Source organism: Xiphias gladius, chromosome 23 (genome assembly GCF_016859285.1).
Source record: "Xiphias gladius isolate SHS-SW01 ecotype Sanya breed wild chromosome 23, ASM1685928v1, whole genome shotgun sequence".
Lineage (NCBI taxonomy): Eukaryota > Metazoa > Chordata > Actinopteri > Istiophoriformes > Xiphiidae > Xiphias > Xiphias gladius.
The window spans coordinates 22,245,188-22,264,210 of NC_053422.1; the positions used below are offsets into that span (position 1 = coordinate 22,245,188).

At 42.5% G+C, this 19,023-nt stretch overlaps 2 protein-coding genes across 4 annotated transcripts; both read left to right on the plus strand.

Moving 5' to 3' along the window:
- Window positions 1-667: 667 nt before the first annotated feature.
- Window positions 668-9,516, plus strand: mtmr7a (myotubularin related protein 7a). The gene is made up of 14 exons (XM_040120458.1): window positions 668-858; window positions 1,221-1,343; window positions 1,484-1,646; window positions 2,004-2,161; window positions 2,253-2,381; window positions 3,539-3,673; window positions 3,929-4,061; window positions 5,538-5,647; window positions 7,131-7,256; window positions 7,704-7,753; window positions 7,835-8,035; window positions 8,254-8,388; window positions 8,586-8,712; window positions 8,831-9,516. The coding sequence occupies exons 1-14, from the start codon at window positions 835-837 to the stop codon at window positions 9,170-9,172; spliced, it is 1,956 nt and encodes a 651-aa protein (XP_039976392.1). The 5' UTR covers window positions 668-834; the 3' UTR covers window positions 9,173-9,516.
- A 2,241-nt stretch (window positions 9,517-11,757) lies between these two features.
- Window positions 11,758-18,369, plus strand: cnot7 (CCR4-NOT transcription complex, subunit 7). Of its 3 annotated transcripts, none has more exons than XM_040120758.1 (7): window positions 11,758-11,922; window positions 12,738-12,861; window positions 12,951-13,144; window positions 13,525-13,686; window positions 14,721-14,865; window positions 14,982-15,092; window positions 16,665-18,369. In XM_040120758.1, the coding sequence occupies exons 2-7, from the start codon at window positions 12,745-12,747 to the stop codon at window positions 16,794-16,796; spliced, it is 861 nt and encodes a 286-aa protein (XP_039976692.1). In that variant the 5' UTR covers window positions 11,758-11,922; window positions 12,738-12,744; the 3' UTR covers window positions 16,797-18,369. The 3 variants fall into 3 exon arrangements, with proteins under 3 accessions (XP_039976692.1, XP_039976693.1, XP_039976694.1); XM_040120759.1 differs by lacking the exon at window positions 11,758-11,922 and adding an exon at window positions 12,040-12,249; XM_040120760.1 differs by lacking the exon at window positions 11,758-11,922 and adding an exon at window positions 12,283-12,515.
- The last annotated feature ends 654 nt before the right edge of the window (window positions 18,370-19,023 follow it).

The following is a 19,023-nucleotide window of genomic DNA, read 5'->3' on the forward strand; positions in this document are numbered from 1 at the left end:
CACCCGTCCTACTGTGCAGCATCTTTAAGACTTTTGTTGTTGTTGTTGTTTGCCTGCAGTATCTAGAGTCTACAATTGGCTCTTGGATGTTTACAAACCAAAGAAACTTTTTGCAAAGACGTTTCAATCCATTTTTACATAGTGAGCCATGTAAATTGCAGAGATTCACCCCGAGACCCTCTTTGAACCAGGGTATGGGCTCAGGGTCTGTCCACAACAGGTAGCTAGATGGACTCACCCCAGGTGTGAATTGTGTCTTAATGGGATGGCCGGAGTGAAAACCAGAGCCCTGACAGTGGGAGTAACTTTTATCCTTCCTGTAAAAACATCTTTTTCTTAACAAGGTTACTCTGGCCATCATTTGCTCAATGTTAAGCTAGCTTATTTATCAATAAACCACTTCCTTAACCGAACTGTGTAATTACCTATTTCTGCTAAGATGTGTAGTATGACGCATTTTTTTCTCGTGGACGACCTGGGGTCAGTGAAAGTCCGGAATTTACTTACTTTTCGCGGCGAATACGCCGCAAAATGACAACTCGGTAAACAAATGTGCTCATTAGCCTGAAATCCCCATTATCATTAAGTTTTCCGGCCGCAGGCCGGCACCCGGTGGGCTCTAGGACCCGGAGGTGCACCTCCCGTGACGACAGCTCAGGGAAGAGCGATGCCGCGGCGCGGTTCACCTGAACGCCACCGACGGACGGGCCGTGGCCAGTTAATCTAACCCACAACGCGCTGCGACACCGTTGTGCACATGTTGTACCGCTGGTAGCGGTATCGTGACGGGTTAAGTGGTCGCGGGAAGCTGCGGCTCGTCTCTCTCGGCTGCCGATGGAGCACATCCGACTACCAAAGGTAACCGCGGATCTCGCCGCAGTGGTTAGCGTGAACGTCCGCACTGCACCCCCAGTGACACCTCAACACAAACCGCCACGCGCGCTCACAGTCGGCGCGGAGTTTTAATTCCGATTATTAACCAAACACACAGGCTTCATGTAGATGTAGAGGGCGTGTGCTGTGTCGGCCACGTAGGCAGCCAAGGTCCTGCTGCCGCCGCCGTCAGCTACATTTGACGGCCGGGTGTGTTGGTGCATTGGTGCAGTCAGCACCTGCGTACAGCTGTGTCAAAGCCAGATGAATAGTTGCTCCTGCTGATGCTCTTCTTCTTCTTCTTCTTCTTCTTCTTCTTCTTCTTCGTCCTCGTCCTCCTCCTCCAGGTGGAGAATGTCAGGCTGCTCGACAGAGTCTCCCCCAAGAGGAGCAGGGTGGGCACCCTCTACCTGACGGCCACGCACTCCATCTTCGTGGAGAATGAGGCCGGAGTGCGCAATGAAACATGGGTAGGCATCAGGCTGTTGGCACAGTGTAGCACAGATAATACACTATGTGCATCCAAGCATCATGTCTTCCATCTGCACGTGGTAAAGGATGCCATGGCATCGTAAAAAGGTCCATTTGTCTTCCATTTATCCTGTCTCAGGTGCTTCACAGTTTGGTGTTCAGCGTGGAGAAACAAGCCGCAACAGGCTCGGGGTGTGCTCTGCTCATCCACTGTAAGAACTTCCAGGTTCTTCATGTTGTCATTCCCCAAGAGCGGGAATGCCATGATGTTCATCTGTCCCTGCAGCGTCTCTCCCAGCCAGGTGAGCTGTGGCATGAAAAGGCCAGAAAAGGATTGATTTGATTGATTGATTTTGCAGAGACGTAGCTTGCATTAGAGTCCAGCCAGTATGTCACGGGGTCCCTACTATCATCTTTTATCGGCTATTTTACAGCTGCATCAGTATCAGTGCTGGACGAAACATCCTGCCTCCAGAATAATCTGCTGATACACTATAATGAGAAATAGTTTACTTCGAAATATCAGTGTCAGTGTCAGCCTCAAAATTCAGCATAGTTCAGGCTCTAGTTTTCATCTCCTCTGCTTTTGCGAAACACTTTGGTCTGTCTACCTCTCACATCATCAAACTTCAGCTGTGAGCCAGTGTTGTGCCTTACAGAGAGCTACGCGGAGCTGTACTGCTTCTCCTACAAGCCTAACGTTGATGATGAGGAGAGACGGCGGGAATGGGACTTCTTGGACCTCAAGGCCGATTACAGCAGAATGGGACTCCCAAACTCCCTGTGGAAACTCTCCTCCGTCAATCAACACTACAAGGTCAGTGAGCCGCCATCTAAGACCAGTTGTACTTTTTCATCCTAATATGGACATCGCAGTCGCTTAGACTTTTGTGATGTCTTCTTTAAAGGTGAGTGACACTTACCCGGCTGACCTCTTTGTACCTGAGTCTGCCACACCTCCGGTCATCGTGGGGAGCTCCAAGTTCAGAAGCAGAGGCAGATTTCCCACTCTGTCGTACTACTCCAAAGAAAATCATGTGAGTTGACTGCATGCATAATCTCTTTATTTTCCAAGGGCGGGAGGCATCTCTGACATTTCTTAGACTCACATCAACACTGACAGAGATGATCTGTCAGACTCAGACCCTGTAAAGGAATGGTGTGAACTGGAACCTGGTAGAGGACTTCATGTATTAGGATGCAAAACATCACAGCTACAATACTTCGTATTTGCTTACTTTGCTTGGCCGGTCATCCTCAGCACCACCCTTCCTCTTCAAGCAGCCAGAAAGTCTTGCTATCCAGAGAGTGAGTTTTGAAAGTCACAAACCCCTAAAGTACATTAAGTTACTGCTGTTGAGTTATTGGTGTTGTCTGCAGATGTTTTCCGGCCATTTTTAACAATTAGCAACAGTCAGGTTATTAAATTTTTCTTTTTCTCTCCATTCTATTTTCCATCAGTACATCTGATATAGACATTAAAAGCCTGAAATAAAATAAATAGGACTTATATTGCTCTGATGGTACAGAAGTAGCACCAGACTCTGCATTTGGTTTCTAATTTTGTATAGTATGAGAGCACTCTGTCCCAGGTATAGGATATATGATATACTGTTTGTCTGAAGTATTACATAAGATTGTTATTAAACTGGTTCTCCAAATGTAGTTTAGTTCACATCAAGCTATTGGACCAGTACCTATTCAGCTGAGACTGACCTACTGATCATGTGGGTTAAGGGTTTTCCTCTAATACTATACCTCTGCTACAGCACAGCAGAGGTACATGACAGTATGAGACTATGGGAAGAAGAAAGAAGTTCAGATGCCCATTCTGTCATTGCATCAAAACATGAGTGATAACCATTCCCTACAATTCAGCCGCATGTATTCATTTTTTGAAAGCCATATATTTGAATCGAGAATAAGCCTAAACAGCCAGAAGGGAGAATTGCACGACAATCTCTGGCGCTTTCCATTGTGGCTTCTAAATGGAGATATGAGAAGCTGTGCGGCGGATTCATTTAAAATGAACATGCAAGGAAAGAAAAAGTACTGTGAATTTGTATTGACCCCGATTCTTACATTGAATTTATGTTTAAAATGTTGTGCAACGTAATAATTGACTTAAAATCAGACGATGTCAGACTAGGAGACATTCCTGCATGAAACCTGACTGCCTCTCGCCTCCTCCCAGGCTGCCATCTGCCGCAGCAGCCAGCCCCTGTCAGGTTTCAGCGCTCGCTGCCTGGAGGATGAACAGATGCTGGAGGCCATCTTGAGGTCCAATCCCCGCAGCGACTTCATGTATGTGGTGGACACCAGGCCTAAGGTGAGCCCATTGTGCCTAGGGAACGGCCTGCGAAAAAAACAAATCTTACAGTACTATGCTGTATGTTCAGGTGGGCTTTGTTTTCCATATTGCGTTTTGCCAGCTGGATGTGTTCACAGCAAAAGACTTGAAAACATCCTGGCTCTGTACTAGCTGAGCCCTGATCAATATTATATAATGGAGATTTGTGTAAAACCATACTTTTGTTTTATTCTGCTCTTGAAACTTTCTTAACTGACAATCATGTTTTACTAGCTGAATGCGATTGCAAACCGAGCTGCAGGAAAAGGCTACGAAAATGAAGACAACTACTCCAACATTAAATTCCAGTTCATCGGCATCGAGAACATCCACGTTATGAGAAACAGCCAACAAAAAATGCTAGAAGGTAATTATCATGTCCTCTTAAGACAGTTTCTCGCACTGATTTTAGATTTATTTACCGTAAAAACAGTTTGGAGCGGGCAGCATTGCATTCATCACTGTGTCAGAAATGTCTAACCACATCAGTGTTTGTGGAGCGAAATGTATATTTTCTGGCATCATCTGTTTTAATTTGCTACTTCTTCCGTTACTAAAGCAGAGCGGGACCCCATGCTACTCCTGTGACTTTCAAATGCACTCATGCAGACTGGACTGTGCTGCAATCAGACCTCAAATGAGCCCGCAGGAGAATTTCTTGGTATTGTGCAGGGGTGCTCCTATGAAGACTTTGAATCCATCTGGATTTTATTTCAGAGCTATTTTGGTTTCCCAGAGCGGACAATCCGGGATCTTATCCCCCAAAGAGAGACCGAGGGCGTGAGAATGATGTGATTTCAAGTCTGAAAAGTTATAGCTGTTCTTAGTTGTGATAACTCTTTGCCCCCTGGCAGTGCAAGGGAAGTCTTTAAATGCTGGAGACAGCACCTACCCTTCAGAGCCCGCCTGATTCTCTCTACCCAATAGCACACTTCAGTAACGTTTAGTAGACCCCCTGCCTGGCAGAATTAGCTCAAACGTTTTTTCTAAGTGGAAGTACACTCTTCTAAGTGTAAGAAAACCGAAGGCTTAATAAACCTGTCCACCCGCTCGCTCTCCTATCAGTGGCCGCACAGCGCTTCTGCAGGTCAGCAAACTGATGTACAATCAGCAAAAAATACTTTGTCCCCGCCCTCAGCACCTCAACGACAGAGGGCAGAGCAGATGTTTTCACACAGTTCTCTAAAAGTGTCTGAATTATGAGTGTTAATGTGATAAACTGTCCTCAGCAAAATGTCAGCCATGGAGAAACGGGTTCATGTCAGTTGGCCTCTCAGTGAACTTGCAAATATTTATGTAAAACCCTGATGATGGAAAAATAATTTTTAGACTCTTTTTTTACAAGATAAACAAACATAATGCAGGAAGCGTTATGGCACAGGAATGAATCTTTATTTAATTGCCTCAATCCACCCAATAGTTGTTGAGACATTTCACTATGACCCAAATAAAAGTCAACCTGCTGGTGGCACTAGGGGAAGGGTCAGGGGGTCACTAAGTCCATTAGGATTCATACTCTAGGGACCACGAATGTCTCTACAAAATTTTCATGGCATTTCATCCAATAGCTGTTGAGATATTTCAGGCTGGACTAAAGTGGTAGATGAAAGTGTGGCTGGGGTCCAAATGAACCATCACATGAGAAGCTGAAGGAAAACGGTTTTGGAAAACAAAATACGCTCACGTGACCCACATTTTCCCAGGCCATGCGCAGATTCCCCCATAAATTCACTGTCACAGATGTTGTCTTTGTAATGAAAGTGAATGTGAGGTTTAATAAAGTAAAATGAATGAGGTATGCTCCATGTTTCCTGTCAGTGAGACAGCTGTGTTGTGGTTGCAGTCTGTGAGCTGCGTTCCCCCTCAATGTCCGACTTCCTGGAGGGTCTAGAGAGCTCAGGCTGGCTGAAGCACATCAAAGCTGTTTTGGATGCAGGCATCTTCATCGCCAAGGTCAGTCTGGAGGTTAATCCCCGCTGTCTGCTTCACCACTGCATTCAATATTAGCTTAGGTGTGTGCGTGTGTTGTACCCTGCATGCAATGTGTGATACACATATTGTCTGTCTTTGCAGAGAAATTTTTTATTAAACTCTGCTTAGTCAACAAAAAAAAAAAAAAGTATGATTCTTCGGTTGCCAAAAATCACTGTCACTTTGAGTTATTATACGATTAGGAGACTTTGGGCTCCTACTTGCTCTTAGGCTCCACCAATCAAATACTTTAGGTAGTACATGGCTGAGGTTGGGGTCAGTCAGTTCAACTGGCAGTCAGGAGTTGTATGCAGCCCAACAGGAAATTCTGATAACTGGACGTTTTCCCCAATCTCAAAATATGCCATTTTAACCTGGGGCTTTTAATTACTGATAAAATATCGTAACCAACTGTGTCAGACTTCTCATATCAGATAAAAACAGCAACACCAGGCAGCAATCATATAGCAACGTGATACAATCTAAGCACAACAAAAGCGTAAACTCCAGGCCTATTTCTGACACAGTCCTGTTCGAGCCATTTTCATTGTTGAGCCATATGTGTTTTAATTTCTGTAACTTATTTTTTTAACTGGTAGAAAAAGGAGAAATTACAACATCTCAGATATGACAAATGTCTTTTAAAAATATTTGAAATCATGAAATGTTGACATGCACATTTGCTTGCTAGCACTTTTTTTTTTTTTTTTTTTTTTCCTTTATTGGCTCATTCCTACATCTATTGGCACGTTACTGCCTCCAACTGTTGATCAGTGGAATTGCATGAAACCAGCAGCAGGAATTTGTCTTGCATTGCATGTGCGTTCATGTGCAACATATAAACACTGGGGTCTCACCCACAAAAATGTTGCTCTATAGCGCTAACAGTGGACAAAAACTCCAAAGAAAATCTTTAACATTAGCAAAACTGACATTACGATTTTTAAGGATCAATTCTGCCTCAAAGCACTGAGACAATCTGTGTCGTATTTACTGCAAATTACTGAATTTGATTTTCTGGATAACTGGGAGGAAACCTAGATGATTTTTTTCATACGGAAATATTTCTAACGCAGCTACAACATGATTAAAGTATGACAAACTTTTTAAAAAAAATTTTCTTCCTTTTTTTTCGAGTCGGTGTCAAAGGGAAAACATCTTTTCTGATAATGCACTGACATTGAACTAAAATCCATCATAGAGGCAAAAGAATTGCCAAATTTTTTCACAGACAGTTGCAAGTTTTAAAAAGACCCACTTTTTGTTCCCATTTTTGGTAACAAAAGGTTACATTTTTGACATTAGAAATCCACATCGATCAAATAGTGGTTGGTGCTTTCTGCTTACAGTTCACAACCCTGTCTGACACGGAAGAACGATGATTATTTTATTTACCATTAACACCCTGAATGTGCTCTGGCGCTGCACACACATTGTATTTATGTGTTTGTTTGAGCGTGCGCAGGCTGTTGCAGAGGAGGCTGTCAGTGTACTGGTTCACTGTTCAGACGGCTGGGACCGTACGGCCCAGGTGTGTTCAGTGGCCTGCGTGGTGCTGGATCCCTACTACAGGACCCTCCGAGGAATCATGGTAGATACTGAATCCCTCCCGTTTGCTTTTAAATGCATCTTAGAAGTGCGACTGTGAATGTCACATAAACCCCTTTGGTACACTCTGTATCATATTAATATATCAAGTTACAATCTGGTTTTAGCTGATAGGAGACCACACTGAGCTCCTGAGGCCTGTTTCTTTGATCATAAGGATTTGTACAGGCTAACTTGGAATCCAAAAAGAGCCACTATGGAAAATAAATATAATACAGAGGCCTGCTTTTGGGAATTGCCCCTGAAGTCAGAGGAAAATGACCCCACAAAGAGGGTGAGGAGGTTCAGCCATTCTGCAGGGATTGACCGTGCACTATGTCTGAACCTTTAATCGTGACATACTGGAATTCAAGATGTACAAAAATGTTAGTCTTCCTTCTGTTTCAGTACATAAATGTTCAGGGCTTTTTTTTTGTTTTTTTGCACTTAGGTTCTCATCGAAAGAGACTGGGTTTCATTTGGACACAAGTTCTCTCACAGGTTTGACTCTAAACACAACTTTCAAGGCATCTATGATTTGGATGTATTGTTTTGATCTAACTTTGTCTACCTCTTCTCCAGATGCAACCACCTGGTCGGAGACCCTAAAGAGGTGTCTCCCATCATTGATCAGTTCCTGGAGTGCGTGTGGCAGCTGATGGAGCAGTTCCCCTGTGCCTTTGAGTTCAACGAGAGGCTCCTCATCACCATTCACAGCCACATCTACTCCTGCCAGTATGGCAACTTCATTGGCAACAACCAGCGTGAGAGGATGGAGCTGGGGTGAGATTTAAACCTGCTGCTACCATCAGCCTCTTTTCTTTTTCACAGCCCAGACGTCTGGTCTGAGAGAAGACTGACTACTGAAGAGAAGTGACAGCCAGCAGTATATCACAGCACTGGCCTTGTACAAGTTGAGACAACTTTATTGTCGAAACAAAACAGAAAAAAAAACAAACTGATGGTTCCCTGTCTTTATCTGCCATTTGACATTCACACAGAGTGCGCGAGAGGACTCACTCTTTGTGGAGTTATCTATGGGCAAACCGTGCAGACTACATCAACCCTCTGTACAGGCCAGACCACAGCCAGACTCAGGGGCTCCTCCGGCCATCTACTGCCCCCTACTGCTTTAAGTAGGTTGTCACTAACAGCAGCTACCATACAACTTAGTTTGAAATCTAGTGCACACATGTTAAAAATACAGTTTTCAGCAGAATACTTGGCCTCCGATTATCAGAAAAATGCTCACAATCTAAAAGTGAAACTACTGTAGGGGAAGGCAGAGGGGTTAATGGAGGGTTTATTTGACGGATGAACTTGCTTTGTTTAGATTTTGGAGAGGCCTGTACAACCGTTTTGACCGAGGGATGCATCCGCGACAGTCTATAGAGGATTACCTGAGGGCCATCCAAGAGGAGACGCAGCAGCTGGAGGAGCAGCTGGCCTCACACAAACAGGTAGGGCAGCACCTGTGAATTCTTTCTGCAAGTCATGTCTCATGAGAAAAAATGCTAGTCCCTTGTTTTTCCTAGTTGTAGAAGGTGACTGTAGTCTCGTGCCTTACAATATCAATAGAAAATTGCTCAGCTGGAGCAGGAGCAGCGATGGAGCGTCACCCAGAAAGCCACCACCTTTGATAAGAGCCCCACAGCGTGGGCTCTTAGTAATGACCTCACTGTGGCCAACACCCCTCAGGACTACACTGGGGGCTTCATCGCCAGCAGCCCCTGTCAGCTGAAAGCACCAGACAGCAGCCTGATCCTCCTGCCCCAAGACTTGAACCAAACATCCGAAGCCAACCTCTCCAACGGCAGCGACCAGGAGTCAGGGATCGCAGACCTGAGCTGTCGTTCACCTCTCAGCGAGGACAGCACCAGGGATCCAGACTCGGATGAGGCGGTCTACTCTGCTGCCTGAGCAAATGTAGCGTGTGGTGGAGGCCACAGAAGCTTCACGGCCGCTGAACAAACACTACCTTTATATTAACCAAGTAACTCGCCTATTGGCTAACCTAAGTGAAACGTCTTGCTCGGGTTACACGGCTGACCTGCACTTTTGTTTGCATGTCGTGTGGTGGACTCTTCCTGGTCCCACATACATACTAGTTAAACTTTGTGTGTTGTAGCTGAGCACATTTTGCTTCTTACCCAGTGAAAGAAGTTCTGAAAGTAACAGCAATGTGAATATTGTGTCACTGTCATGTCTGTTGTTTGACAGCAGAATTAACCCATAATGCTGTACACAGATAGTGACAAAAAAAACACAAGTGATGCTTCCAAGGCCACAGAAAGAATTTAATATTGGAGAGAACAGAAACTATATTACTTGAGTTAAATACAACTTAAGAACAATTCTGAACAATTCAATGTAAACTGAGTGTGCAAGTATGAGTGCTGTTTACTATGGTCTTCCATACACTTTCTTTATTCATTAGGCATTTGGTGTTTGCAAAGATTTATCGCCTAAAGTCCTTTTCCTTGAAATGTTTAGATAATTTTGTCTAACACCTGTTTCAAATGCTGTCTCACCTTATGGTTGCTGCTACTCACAGGCACTCTGGGTTCAAGATTTCAGTCTGGCCTGAAAAGAGGGGCAATAATCCTGTTCTGCCCAAAGTTTAGTTCAAATGGCAATGTAGCGCTGTTTCAGTCCCAAAGGGCATATTATGAAATAAAGGCACTCAGCACACCACAGTGACCTCCGATGGGTTTTGGAGTCATTACAATACAATAACCGGTGGTTAGTTGTGGATGATCGGCACCCTATGGTTTACACCCCCTGGTTATTTCAACTTCTTACACAATATCATGTGATATTAACTCTACAGGATCTGAGACAAGGCGACTTTATACATTCAAACCAAAATGTATGCAAAAGCAAATCAACTGTCTACTGGTCTAAACAGTGCACAGAGTAAATGATAGGACTACTGAACCCGCAGAGATGAGCATGTAAACACAAATATTCTGCTGTTTAAGGAAGCAGATTAGCAACTGACTTTTTGAATATTTGTTTCATTTTAACTGTAAACTGCTCACTGTAATAGTGTAGTACACATTACTGTAGGTGCACTCCAGTACTGCAAATGAACAATGTACAGATTATCAAGCAAAGCATGTTAAGATATTTTTGTACTTTGACGTTTTTTGTTTTTTGTTTTTTTCGACTACTGAAATCTTGCTTTCATGTATGTTGTTTTTATTTCTATCAGAGGGGTTAAAATGTCTGCTCGTTATGAATTTTGATCTTGTTTAAAAGAAAGCTTTATATTGCTGCGTTTATTTGTTCAGATGGGGGGAGCCAGATTTGTCAAACCGACCTAAATGCAAAGTTGTGTCAAAGTTCTTGTGAAATAAATAAGTACATTACTGTCAGTAATATTGTTCTAATGATTGGTTGTGTTCTTGTTTGATCTCTCAAGAGTCAGTTCACTTGAACTACAAAAAGCACATTTTCTCACATATCCATACCGGTATCTAGCCATGCAGATAGTTTTGGTTTTAATAGCACAGGGTTTGAGATTCCTGGACAAACTCTAGAACACACTCTGACCATTACTTTTGTAGACTGAGTTAACCAAACCTGTGAAAATGTCTCCAAGCGTTTGCAAAACCTCCGCTTTGTACGTTCAACAATTCTTCTAACCAGCCAGAAAGTCAAACAGGTTAAGCAATGAGCTGCACAGTCTGGCATGTTTGAGAATGACATACATTTATTTATTTACTCAAAACAGTAGAACTGAAACCCAATTGTACTGCACTCCTGTGCCCCTTTTTTTCACCATACATAAGCCTTGATGCAGGAGAGCTGCAGCAATTTATGTCTGAACAATTCCTAATGCAGACAGCTTATCTTGTAACTGGTACGAGTAGGCCTCGACCAGTTTTTTTTTTTTGACATTATCAGTCAGGTTTTGTCAGTGGCAACAAAAGTTGTCACAGAGCACCAGTACCTGTTGCTGATGAACATCTGCCCAGCTGTACTGGCCCTGAACCAGACCCTGAGGCCCTGTCAACACCAGTGGTGCTTTTCTGACAGCTGGATGAGCTGTCTTAACTGTCTGCTTTTCATTTATTATCTAAAAGCAAAGAGACGTTTACTTGGAGGATAAAATGTGTCTTTTTTTTTTTTGTTTGCATTATAGTCTTTCTAAACTGTATTAGTGGTAAAAAAGAAAAAAAAAGTGCCTGATGAAAAACTGAAACTGCAAGAAAAAGCTAATTATTATGTACGTAAAAAAAAAAATAAAGTGTGCGCGTGCAGCGAGGAAAAGCAAAATTGATGGCGAACTTTAAGAAATAGCTGGTCCATAACATTTAAAAGTTTAATTTACTTTGGATCAGTTTGATTAAACGCGTAATTAAAAATGTTAAACAAATATTCTCAAATTTGTTAAAGTTACTGAAGCTGGAGCTGTGACCAAATGGGACGTGGGTCATACGGCCATAAGCATACATACATACAGACGCGCATGACGTTTTCGTTTTACGTGATGACGTCGTGTTGTAGCCTCAGATATGATGGCAGCCGTAGGTTGACATCGATACAATACTGAATATAAACTATTTAAAAGTTAGCGGAACAGCCCCGACACAATAACGTAGAACAAAGTAACAGTTTTCAGATAGTACACGCTTTAAACACACACCCGCCCGGTTTGGGGAACGGTAAGTTAACCAGGCTACAGTAGCTTTGCAGTATCAAAGCTGCGCCGAGTGTACATAATGTGTATATGTGTACATATAAATATATATACATATATTTGTGCGCGCGCGTGTGTGTCTGTGTGTGTATGTCTGCGTGTGCGTGTGCGCTGCTGCTGCCGGTGCTAGTTGGTCGTCTCTTTCATGTTTTGCACACACTCCTATTTATCTGACGAGTCAGCTGTCTGCTTGAGAAGTGCCCTGAAACTGTACACAGCCGCCGACCTGAGAGCCTCCACTGTCCTGCTCATGTTAACCAGCGCTAAGCCTGTAGCCTGCTAACTGCTACAGGTAACCTAGCTAGCCCCAAGTGCTGCTGAAAAACTGCCTGCGACGAGCCAGTGTTAACAGCAGCCGCCTAAGCACGTCCTGCAGGTCTTCAGTAGCCGGCAAGCAGACGGTTCCCACTGTCTGCTTGCATTTATGTGACTTGTTAATCTAGCAGTTAATGTGAGGTGTCCCAGCTGAAAGGAAGCACAGACATCTCTTGAGATTGAATTAGCTTCCTCAGTATTGAGACTGACATACAGATAACTGTGATGTGATGCCCAGAGCAGGTTGTGTCTCCTACAATTAATATTATAACGGTATATATTGTTAGCCAAATGGTTTGTCAGCAATTCTTGGGTATCTGGGGATCATGTGTTCAATGCCTTTGTGCTGCCACCTTTATTATTTGGTCTGTCACAGGTCAGCATATACAGAGCTAGGACTATGAATCTACTATCCTCTTGAAGCTTCTGTCTTTCTGTCTGTCCCTTTCCCTTTGCATGGCGAAGTGGCACTATGCCCGCAGCTACTGTGGATCACAGCCAAAGAATATGTGAGGTTTGGGCCACCAACCTGGAGGAGGAGCTGAAGAGGATCCGACATGTCATCCGAAAATACAACTACATTGCTATGGTGAGCGGTGCTCATAGAAACACACGGGGAAAGAAACTTGAGTTTTTTTGATAGATTTCCATTGTGCATAATAAATTGTCTTCTCGCAGGACACAGAGTTTCCAGGTGTAGTAGCCAGACCGATCGGAGAGTTCAGAAGCAACGCTGACTATCAGTACCAGTTACTGCGCTGCAATGTGGATTTGCTCAAGATAATCCAGCTGGGCCTCACGTTCATGAACGAACAAGGAGAATACCCTCCGGGAACATCAACATGGCAGTTCAATTTTAAGTTTAACCTCACGTGAGATGATTTTCCTGTCTGTTTCATCTCATCATTTCTTATTGTGCATCAAAATGTATCCGGAGCCTTAACCTTACATTAGTAGGATTTACCACGGGCCACAGTGTTGGCAACACATCTTCACATGCATCATTTCGGCACTGTATAGTCATGTTTAAACCAGAATTTGCAGAATCCACATGTATGGTTCAGGTACTAGCTTTGAGAAAAGCATCTCATCCCTTTCAAATGCATATTGTAACAAAACACAAGCCATTATTTTAAACTCACAAAATTTTGACGTTGTTGTCCATGACTGCTAACCTACCCAGCTGATTGTCTTTTGTGTTTTCAATAGTAGTAATAATAATAATAGTGTGATGTGTGTTGTGTCTCACCAGAGAGGATATGTATGCACAGGACTCCATTGAACTCCTGACCACTTCAGGGATTCAGTTCAAGAAGCACGAGGACGAAGGCATCGAGACGCTATACTTTGCAGAGCTGCTGATGACATCAGGAGTCGTGCTCTGTGATGGGGTCAAGTGGCTGTCTTTTCACAGGTATTCTGCTTTTGCAATTAGTAGCTGTTTTTGTATCCAGACAGTTACATTGGAATTCCGGCAGCTATACTGTAGACGGCTGCATTTTTCTCTCGCTTTTCTTACCAGTTACCCAGTGAACAAACCGTTGTCAGACAGTATGCACTTACGAGAAATACAATGTGTTAATTGTAGTATCATAGGTTATCATTTGACTGTGTTTGCTTATCGCCATATACGTAATAGACAATATCTGTTATCCAGACCGTCCACTTTATCGGTGTCTTGTAATGAGGGGTAAGATGTTACGCGGAACTAGGATTGTTTTGCTACACAGGAGCAAAAACAAGAAAATATCCTGGTTAAAATTTACTATCAAATTTTCTGTTCAAGTGTAATTATTGGTGACGAAGCAACTTTTTACTCGTATTTTCTACAATCTGCTTTTTACCATCTTCATTTCGTACTCAGTTTCCCTCTGTGTCTCCATGGCAAACTGAGACTAGAGATAACCAGGCTTTGGATGTAAAACAAAGCTTAGGTTTGAAACATCACTGTCATCTTGTTCAGGTATTTAGAACACACTTTTACAATCAGGCTTTAATTTCATTTTTATTTATAGACTTGTTGTTTTTGCTGATTCTGATTTTGATATGGTACTTCTTCAGTTCATCCTATTTCCTTATTGTTGTGAATTCAGTGTTAATCTTATTGGATAATCGGTCTGTAGCGAAGGAACTGAGCATCTTGTTCATCTTTTTTTCAGTTCCTGTTAGCCACTGGATACTTGTTGTAAAGTTCTCATTGACATCACATGATCTTTTTTGGGACTATGTGTAGCTATTGGCTCTTGCATGTGTAGTGGACTTGAATACTTGACATAGGCCAGGCAAGCGGGTACAGGCATAAGAAAAAGAAAACCAGTCAGGCTGCCCTTAATAATCTTTGTGTCATGACAACTTGGAAGTGTCCAAATCTTTTGGAGCCTGCTGCTTTGTGCGCTTTAAAAACACTGTTAAAAGCTGTGCGTGTGTTTGTGTATACGTGTGTTGCAGCGGCTATGACTTTGGATACCTGATCAAGATTCTTTCCAACGCTAACCTGCCTGAGGAGGAGGTGGACTTTTTTGAGATTCTTCGCTTGTACTTTCCAGTCATTTATGATGTCAAGTACCTCATGAAGAGCTGTAAAAACCTGAAGGTACTTTGATAAATATTACAGCAGCTAGCACGGAGCACCTCTCTCTCATTGTGTGGCCCCTCAGGTTTTACTTAGACTAGAAGAATGGATCTTGAGTGACAGTGTTTTGTTTTCAGGGTGGGCTGCAGGAAGTAGCTGAACAGCTGGAGCTGGAGAGGATTGGACCACAGCATCAGGCCGGCTCCGACTCTTTACTCACAGGCATGGCTTTCTTCAAGATGAGAGAGGTAGGCTCATCGGGTCAGTGAAAGGAGTTGTGTTTAGTGAAACTCAGACCTCACAAAGCTAGCCGAAAGTATGAATTCGAATGGCAATCAAGGATTTTCATTTAAATACATGTCTGTTAAGTCACTATCTATTGCTGAATGAGGTAACACGATGGTGAATAAGCCTGTGGCCCACTGATGAAAGTATTGCAATATTTACACATTTGCAGTATTATGAACTGGGTGTCTGTGGCGACATTCCTGAAAAAAAAACAAAACGCTGCTGTTCATCAAAAATGGGTCATTTTGGGCACTTCTGGACAGTCGCTCAGTCTGAAATATTGCAGGGAGTAACGGAAAAAGAAATAGTGGCCACAGTGAGCTTTTAGATGAACAGCTGCAGGCGACAGGCTACACACCTTCAACTTCTCAGGGAGGTAACCAACTCCTTTCACTGTGCCCTGCTGTTCACAGACTCATAATGTGTGCAGCATAAAATCAGATCACGGTTGCTCACAGAATGATGGAATAAGGCAAAATTATGCCTGTTTTTCTTTATTAAAATAACAATAGTTTGTTTTGCTGTCCCCAGAATTCTGTGAGCTGCAGTATTAAACCACATTTGCTGTTACCACCAGTAACTACAGCTGTCGCCAAATCAACCAGGACTGAAATCTTCCAGATTGCCACTTTAAGCCCCTTTCATACATGCACTCTTTTAGATTAATCTGACGGCAATTTAACATGTTGGTGTCATGTCTGAATAAGCACCCTGGTCACTTTCATGTATAAGACAAGACAGCAGTCGTACTAGTTCGGACTTAGTTAACATGGATTGGTGAGCGATGAGCGATCAGTTTCAATGCAGCACAAGTCCTAGCTGAATGTAATCAGATTAGGCTGCAGCAAAACCACAAGGTAGAACATGCAGAGAGAGAGAGAGAAATGTGCATCCTGTAGAATCTTCTAAAATCACTTCATTATCTCAATCATCACCTCTTATGCACAGTATGAGTTTAATAAACTAGAAAACACTGTGAAAACCTTCGAGCCAATTTCAACTTCTTGAGGAAATACTCCGCAACTCTTGCTCACTTGAACCTCACCTGCACCCTCCCGGCGTCCGATAGAACTGGACCAATGAACCAGTCACTTGCCTCTCTTATTGGTCTTGGGTTCAAATTTTCATTGTTTGTAAAAACATTGTGATTCTCTAGAGACTACACACTGAAACACTTTGCATATTTCTCAGAGTGCTAATCTTGTGGAATCTGAGCTGATATTTATGCTTTGCAAGGCTAATGAAAATGAAGAAGACAAAAGAAAAGAACAGCTGTTGATCATTTGAAACACTTCACCACTGTGGGAATCACTTTATAGCATAACTTACCACTGAATGGAGTTGGGAAGAAACACATCAGTGCCGGTATTTTGCATGATGATGCTATCATAAGCTTAAATTTGCGACCAGTTCCAGAGAATTAAACTTGTGGCTTTTAAGATCAACTTATGACGCCTTTAATAATATGATGTGAAATGAATGTTTAAGTGTCTGTTCTCAGTGTCCTGTGCTTTTAAATGTTTTTCCTACAGATGTTCTTTGAGGATCATATCGATGATGCAAAGTACTGTGGTCACTTGTACGGGCTCGGCTCTGGCTCTGCCTATGTCCAGAACGGAACAGGAAACGCTTACGAAGAGGAGGCTAACAAACAGCAGTCGTGACATCACTCTGAAACTCTCCCATCCTGCAGTTCATCTCCACAGTCAGTGTGGCGCTGAGGCCAAGCTTCGACAGCTGGATGAAAATAATAATGGAAGAACACAAAACATATACATTGTTTAGCAAGCTGTTTCTCATAGGCTCTGCCCACCTTAGACAACTGAGTATGATGGTCAAAAAAAAAATCCTAGCTGCCCTCACACATGTTGCTGCTGCGTGTGTGTGAGTTTAGTCTTTTATTCCTTCGAGGCAGCGTAGACAGTCTGGTTGGTTCAGTTACATTTAACATGCTTGAAAAGATGGGATTTTAGTTTTCCTAAAATGTTCTGTAGAAATGTTTTGCACTTTAAAGCTCTAACCTGATTTTATATGGAAAGCTGAAAAAGTTTCTGGTGTCTCTCTCCTCTTTGTTGCCTTCTCTATGTTCCCATTTTACATTGCGAACATGTGAACCTTTAATATCAGAACAACTGCTCTCACCACGCTCAGCCTTAATATTAGCTGCATTCTTATCTTTTAAACTTTAATTTATTGTGCTGGTTGCCTGACATTCAACACTACGACACCGCAAGTCAGTATGCTCCTCCCCAATCATTGAATTTCTAGTGTGATAATGAGAAAGGGAGCCCTCAGTGAGTGTGTTTACGTGCACATGAATAGTCAATGAAGTATGTTTCATTTGGTCATAAGGAATGTTTAAAATGACCTTAACAAGCTCTAATCCCACCGTGAGAAGCCTTTAACTAACAAGCTGGTGCATTGTGCTTATAGATGGGATGGTGAAATACGCGATCATCCTTTTCTCTGCGTTATTAGTTGCTGGTTCTCTTTCTTTATTCACGATCATTCTCAGAGTTGTTGCAGTATGTACCAAGATGCATACAAGTGGCTTTTATTGGGGGTGTGTTGAGTATTTGTCCATGTGAACGCCCTCATTGACACAAGCACATATGAACGCAGATGCATCACCTCTCAACATAATGTCCTGCACTGATTTTGACCAAATTCACCAGACCTTAAAAAAACAATTAAAAACTATTGAAAAAAACACTCACAATGCTGGGGCTTCCCTGAACTACTCTTTTGAGAGTAAAGTTTCATTTTTAATTCAAATTAAGGATTTGAGTTTTAGTGTTGTAATAAAAGAAGAAAAAAACTTTCACTCGTTGGGGAAAACATAACATTGCTTTTTAACATGAATCTTTTTCTCTCCAGTGCAGTTAATTTCTCTTGTAGTTCTGGCCTTTGAATGAAACATTTGTGCTTTTTTTTTTAATGTTTTTGTTTTGTTTTGTTTTTTTGTTTTTTTTGTACTGCTTTCCAGATTCATGCTGCCTAGAACAGACGCATGTACTAAAAGGTTTGAATAAATGCTGTGTTGTTGAATAGTATCCTGAACTTCCATAGGTGTGTGTTGAAGTGTAGGTTCATGACTTATTAACCTCCCTCAGCATCAGAACGTGATAACTGAAACACTTTTCTTTCTTTCTGCAGCATATCTCTCACACTGTAAAGGAGTAAAAGAAGAATATGCAATATACAAGAGGATTGTTTTTAGATTATTTTGTAAATAAAGGCGTGAAATTTTTCTACCATGAAATGCTCTTGAGCATTACATCTCTTCAATGACTCTTTAAAGAACTGAATCAGAACGCGGAAGATGAGCTCATTTTATTCTTTTAAGGCATTACAGCTGTACGGTACATTGCCTCACACATCCATATTGTCTCTGGAGTCATACAGACAGAAGAATAGAAAAATAGAAATTGACACTTACCATGAAGCTTTTTTGAAACAAGCATACATTCTTTAAACTAATTTTCAGTGATGTTTTTAATCATTTCCAGCCCGAGACGAGAACAGATAGAATCCTCAGTAGGTGAAAATAAGACTTTACAAAGTAGCTGGAGCAGATTCTTTTTTTGTTTGTTTTAGTTTTTTTTTTTTTTTGCTCCACAGTACATCCACAACATCATGTTGTGAGTTAGAAAAACACTCAACAGTATCAGCTTTTTGATGGTGAACAGATCTGCAGCAGCATCACACAGAGGCTTGTTTTTGCTGGCGGCCAGTGAGCTGGCCCTCCAGACACAAACAGTCAGGAAGCTTTTGGCCGGCAGTTTGACATGTATTGTAGGCTACCAGACAGCATTTTAGATATTTGGCGGGGCGGGGGGGGGGGGGGTGTCGGGGCACAGAGCATCACCAGCTTCCAGGTGTGACAGCAAC